Source organism: Palaemon carinicauda, chromosome 1 (genome assembly GCF_036898095.1).
Source record: "Palaemon carinicauda isolate YSFRI2023 chromosome 1, ASM3689809v2, whole genome shotgun sequence".
NCBI lineage: Eukaryota > Metazoa > Arthropoda > Malacostraca > Decapoda > Palaemonidae > Palaemon > Palaemon carinicauda.
This window is the reverse complement of record NC_090725.1, coordinates 91,882,546-91,889,170: the sequence shown is the minus strand read 5'-3', so window position 1 is coordinate 91,889,170 and position 6,625 is coordinate 91,882,546. Positions and strand designations below refer to the sequence as shown.

The 6,625-nt window shown below is 34.7% G+C and overlaps 1 protein-coding gene across 1 annotated transcript in view; it reads right to left on the bottom strand.

Annotated features, from left to right (window-relative positions):
* Positions 1-2,093: 2,093 nt before the first annotated feature.
* LOC137649890 (sex-determining region Y protein-like) overlaps positions 2,094-6,625 on the bottom strand; it is a 13,484-nt gene continuing 8,952 nt past the window's right edge. The window contains exon 2 of the mRNA XM_068382834.1: positions 2,094-5,350. Within this exon, the coding sequence (XP_068238935.1) occupies positions 4,046-5,350 (1,305 nt within the window). The 3' untranslated portion in view covers positions 2,094-4,045. The remainder of the gene's footprint in view (positions 5,351-6,625) is intronic.

The window sequence follows — 6,625 nt, the reverse complement described above, 5'->3', positions numbered from 1 at the left end:
CTTGCAGTAGCCTAGCGTTGGCGGGACTTTTCACAAGATCAGCCAAGGTACACAAGTAGGTACTCTCAACGCCAGAATTACTTGAATGATTAAATCGTGACTCTCTTAAAAGTCACGAGGTTTAAGTTAATCTCTTCAATGCACGTTAAAGTGACTAGTATATTGCAAATGATTCTTTGTAGGTCGGTGAAAGTACCAAAGACTCGATTATATATTCTTACTATCAAAGATTTTAATTCATTATCCTTATCAAAGGCCTTTCATTTGTTTTCCGTGCTAAAAAAAGGTAATATTTAACATAATACGTTAAATCTAATTTTCCAGAGAATGACTTTAGGGAAACTAACAAAACCAGATGTATTCAGAAAAGTTTGTATGTATGTATGTATGTATCTATCTATCTATCCATCTATATATATATATATATATATATATATGAGTGTGTGTGTGTCTGTATAATCGTATATAAATAGATAGATAAACAGTTAGTTAAATATATACTTTTCTACACACACTTGGTTTTGCAAGTTTCATATATTTATATATATATATATATATATATATATATATATATATATATATATATATATATATATATATATATATATATGTAGAGTAAAGTTATCTAATGGGTTAAAGTTATCTCTCTTGCCATAATTAGATCAACACTACTCAATCCTTGCTTGTGAAGCTTGTCTTGTTAATATTTATTTATGGATGATACAAAAGACTTCATGTCGTATATTTCTTGAAATGTTACCGTATAGATTCAGAAATGTCTGAATGTTGTACTCTGTATTTACTCCCGTGTTATCTTTAAAGGAATGGCTTAAATATTTTGTAAGGAATGTGTTTTGAATTATTGATAACTTTTCTGTTTGGATTATTTACACGAATTCATTTTCAAACTTACCGTACCCAAAGAAAAAACGTTTAACAGAGAAGTGTTTTATACATAACATGCTTGGCTATTTACATCAAAATCACTCTTTCCCCCCCCCCCCAATGTATTTCATTGCCAGTATTTCCATGGATAAATCTTACCACTGAAACTCACAGTTGTATATATGAAGTTTAGTGCTAATCTTTGGCATAAGTACTTTCAGCCTCGCCGTAAAATTCTCCCAGCATTTTATAAGGAGTAATTGGGCCTAGATGTAAAATTCATGGGCAGTCTTTTTCCTTTTACTTATGTTTTATCTATAGAGATTTACCTTTTTTTTCTCATACTGTTGTCTACAGCAAATGCTAATACAGTTTTAAGGGTTTACTATATCATAATTCGTTCTTGAGGATTAGATTACAAAAATTAATTATCACATTTCTCATATTTTTTCTTAGTATAATTATTTCTGTACCTTTATCCTTTGTAATTCATTGATTTTTTATAAACACATCATATCTGTTTGTCATGTACGCATTTGTCAACAGCGTTTCAAACTAATTTCAACAAAGGAGAACCCATAAATAGAAGGAGAGTGAAATAAAAGGAAAAATAATTTCAGTAACTTTTACTTCGGTGGTGCAAACGTGTAAAAAAATGTTCTGTTGCAGCTACATAAATGCAATACGAAACCCTAATAATAAATATCTTATATACATAATTCTGCATAAATATTTGAGCCACAACAATAAGTACCAAAAGCCAAATAGAGTTTTCAACTGAGAGAGAGAGAGAGAGAGAGAGAGAGAGAGAGAGAGAGAGAGAGAGAGAGAGAGAGAGAAGCAGTAACTAAAATGCGACAATGGAGTAAAGCATAAGAAAGTCAACATAGTAAACAAAATATCATTTGATGGAAATGGAATAGCGAGGCTTAAACGTTTGTAAAATTTGAAAGAACAAGATACATGAATCAGATGTAACCGGATTCAGATAAAGTACTGAACATCTATTTTGTCATTACATTTATAAAAGCACTTGCGAGGAACCAACCGCTGTACTTTGGGACAGTATAACATGAATAATAAATTTGATGTCTATATCACTAAAGAATTAAATAAACACGCATTTAGCATAACTGAATCCAGAGTTACACCTAAAATATTTTTATGTTGACATGTCATTTCTATTTTAGAAAATATATATTTATTTATATATATATATGTTTATATCAGGAGAAAAGTTCACTTATATTACACTTCAACATTAACCTTAAATTACTTTGATAATTGTCAGAATAGAATCAAAATACACAGAATAAGAAATAGATGAGTAAAGAGAATAAGGACGAATTTCCTGTTATCAAGCATGGCATTATGGTTCTTAGAGAGATCAAGAAATAACCTGCTTTCTCGATCGTTTCGTTGTGTTCCATGAGTTTTGAGCTGAACATAAAAAAGTAAAAGAAACAGAAAATTTCAGTAAGTTATCTCATATATTAATTAAAAACAATCTAATTAAAACCATCTCTACTTCTCTACCACAAAAATAATTGCAGTGATACAAAATTCGTAAAAAATGCAACAAAAATATTCTTAGTAACAACTTTCTTAAACAAACAAACACATTTTTGTTCCATGCTTTGGCTCAATTTATTAACCACGATATTTTTTATAATTTTGGCCGATAAGATGTAAATATTACCACCGATAAAATTTCTACTATTTGTTTTACAATAGGATCTAGCTCTAAGAATTGAAAAACACAGGAGTCAAAGATTTTAAGAACATATCAATGAAAATACGCTTTATTTTCAATAATACCGTTCATCTGTAATGCATGTCATTTTCAGATTTCGGTAAACAAAAGAATGAAATATATCAGCTTATATAAAACCTTCAGAGGGAAAATCAAATAATAAGAAGGTGACATTAACGGAAACCTGTACTCAATTAAAAAATAACCCAAAGGTTTTTACTCTAATTCAAATTGAAAATTGACATCGACCAGTTCATACCGTTACACGGAAAAGGAAATCTTCCACACATTAACTTTCCTTTCTTAGCACCTTTTGTACAAAAGAAAAATCGGGACAAGCCGTAGACTCGGTCAATTGTGTTGTTAGTTTGCGAGAGTGAAAACTGCGTATTGGAATCCTCATTGGGAAACCTGTAGATTTGTTGTCATATTTAGTGAGTTTCGAGCCTCCTGTTGACAACTTCGACTGCAACGAACGCAGTCAAAGAGTAATAGAAACGTAACTGCACGTCAACGACTGTTTGTTTTAGCAGAACCAAGAAAATTAACTACGACAGTCGTGTAAGAAAGACCGCCTAACCCTTGGTGATAGACTGCCTGGTTAGATTTCTCTAGAACAGCAGCTGCTAAAGATGGAGTCTGATGTCCGATTATGTATTTACAGTAGCAGTAGGAAATAAGTTAATTCGATATGAACAGATTACAAACTGATTCAATTCAACTGAAGCGTCTCTTATCGGCCGTGTAATGAAGATAACGCTTGTAACTTCAAGTAGGCTCAAGATGTCGCAATTCATTGTTCCTACGTGTTTTCCACCTGATCGACAGTGTGATTACGACTTGACTAGAACAGTTATTCTGTCACGAGAACGTGTATTTATTTAAACAATGAACAAGCATAAACAAGATAAAGAATTCTGCTAATGAACTGGTAACTAACAACTAAAATATACCCGGAAAAAAAACATCATATCTATATATATATTTATAATCTTATTTACAGTCAGTGCATGCGTCAATGACTCAACACGAAATAAACAATGAAAACATCTGATTGTCTTATGTACAAGGATTTTATTTATGAATGAACGTTTGTTTGTGTACATGTAATATATATTTATATATATATTTATATGTTTGGTAAATATATGTTCTTATATGGGAGACAAGATTAATGAATACAGAAAGTTTTATCTTTCTTTTTTATATACTGAAAGACGTCAAATACTTGGCTGATGTCCGGATTGCACTTACATGATTTTTTTTTTTTATTCTAAAATCTCTTGAGAAGTGTTTACAGCGCAAAATCAGGCAAGCTCTAATAGAAGTGCCTTTCAAAGAAGTTTCCAATGAATGTCAACTTTGAAAAACTCGTCTTCATATTATTAAAACTGGAAATTACCGGGCTCAAGAATTTATCCAGGCGTTCATTATTTCGAAGTCGGCCAAAACGTTGGAAGGGGTGGTGGATGTAACTCCAACGTTGTTCCAAGTGCTGGAAGCCGATCCCGCCGATTCGTAACCGAGATCGGCTAATGATTCCAGTTCCACTTTGAGGTCAGAGGTCATTGGAATCAATTCGGTGACGCCAATGTTATCCAGATCATCTAACGTTGCCGGATGGGCCTCGGGGGCCTCCACTTTAATGGCGGGTGGGGGCCCAGAATGTTGGTGCCTCTGGTGCTGATGCTGTTGGTGATGTCGTTGGTGTTCCTGGTGGTGTTGGTGACGCTGATGGTGTTGCTGGTGCTGGTGCTGGCGATGCTGAGTATTGGAGGTGTTGAAGAAGGAAGTTTGGTTGCTTACTGGAGAGTAAAGGCAAGAGTGTTGCTGGTGGTACTCGAGTTCTTGCTGGTGGTGCTGCTGTTGTTGTAACGCCAGCTGTTCGGCATATTCCTGCTCCTGTTTCATATATCTGGCACTGTCTATAGGTTTCAGGTAACTGTGCGCTAGTTTGTGCTCTTGGTAGTATCCGGGCTGGTAGGGATGTCTTTGGGGCAAGTTGTAACTACAGCTACTAGACATGTGGCTGAGAGGCGGTGGGTGAGATGGAACAACACTGTGGTACGAGTAGGAGGACGTCATATTGGAGTTCGTGTGAAGAAGACCCTCGTTTCGTTTGTTATATTTCTGCGGCGATGTTGTTGAAGTGGTGTTATAGTTGTTCATGTTGGTGCTTCTGTTGAAATTATTATCGTCAAAGTTGAAGGCGCTCTCGGGCGAATCTGGGAGGTCGGAGGTTGTAGGACTAGTAGGGACTCTAGGGGGCGAGGTTGGGGTCAGAGGCAAAGACCAACCGACCTGGTCTTCGGCTGATTGAGGGTCCAACTGGGTCTTTCCGACTGTTGAATCTTTACTGGATTTTATATTATTGGCAAATTCCTTGCAGATGTTATTCATCTGATGAACTTTGGCCACCTTCCCACCGTTTCTTTCACAGACGCCTTTGAGAGGATCTTTGGATTTCTTGCGAGGTCGGTACTTGTAATCGGGGTATTCCCGCATATGGAGTTTTTTAAGCCTCTCCGCTTCATCCCTGTAGGGGCGTCGCTGTTCCTCCGACAGGAGCTTCCATCGCCTACCAAGTTGCTTGGAGATTTCGGCGTTGTGCGTGTCAGGCGCGAACTTGACTATCTCCCTTCGCTCCATTTGCGACCAGACCATGAAAGCATTCATGGGCCGCTTGATATGATTCGGCGGGTGTTTCTTCGTCTGAAAAGAAAGAAAATACTGTTAGTGATATGAATTGCGATGTGGTGAATACGAAATCCAATTAATGGTTTTGAAATAGAATTAAAAAATTAATTCTTATAGATTTTTGCATACCTAGGAGGCATAAGTTTAGAAGGAAAAATTAGTAATTTTAATTATTCTGAAGTCAATGCTAAGTTTGTATATCTTTAAAAAATTTAAATTGAGAATATGAAATCAAACTAAAAGTCAATCTTAATATATCATCGGAAAGTCAATTGCAAATTCCGTACACATATTTATGGCTCCGTATCCAAGAAAATTTTGCTAATTAAAGAGCATTGTTCTGTTACAAGTGAATTTAATGACACCCTCAAAAAAACTCGTAATGAACCAACAAACCCATTAAAATCATTACCTTACTCATAGATTTGCGCGTCATTCGATTTTGTATCATTTTTAGATTTAGAATTAACGAAGGGATTATCATATTTTGGTGATGATGTATTGTATCGTATAAGGAATATGAGACGGTGTGCGCTATAGCTTCGACATTTTGTAGAAAAGCTGCGGTAAAAACAAAAAAAAAAAACAAAAAACCTGATTGATTGTTTGATTTTTTTTTATACAAAACTTAACATATTTCTACCAGGAAGGTATATGTACTCGCATAATTGCACCTTTTTATCTATACATTCGAATGAATTAGGATTCCATTAATTTAGTGTACCCCAAAAGCATTATTTATCACTAAGTGTTATCTACTTAACGGTAATTGTTAAAAACTAGTTTCTTTCTTTATCCCAAGGTTCGATTAACATCCTTTCACAATCTCAAGATAAAATCTCTTAAGAAGTCAGAGGTATTTAGAACCTCGTGGTTGTCAATCGACACCTGGCTAGTATTGCAGTCCGTGTTTACACGCTAAGGTATTCGGGGGGTAAAAATGCCCACCGGATTACCTGCGTAAACCTTTACATAGCAGAGCACCGCCTAAATTTGAGGTTTCTATATACTGCCAGACATTGGCCCAAAGCGTAAGGCTTATCCGAAGACGCTGGGACATCTGGTTATAAGGAACTGGGGTAGATAATTAAAGGATTCAACTTTTTTATCAGCACTGAGGGGGGCGTTTTGTATTGTGAGTCTGAAAGTAACGATGTGCCAAGGTTTAGTGCAAATATTGAATAATCGAATTTATATTTATATATATATATATATATATATATATATATATATATATATATATATATATATATATATATATATATATATATATATACACATATATATACA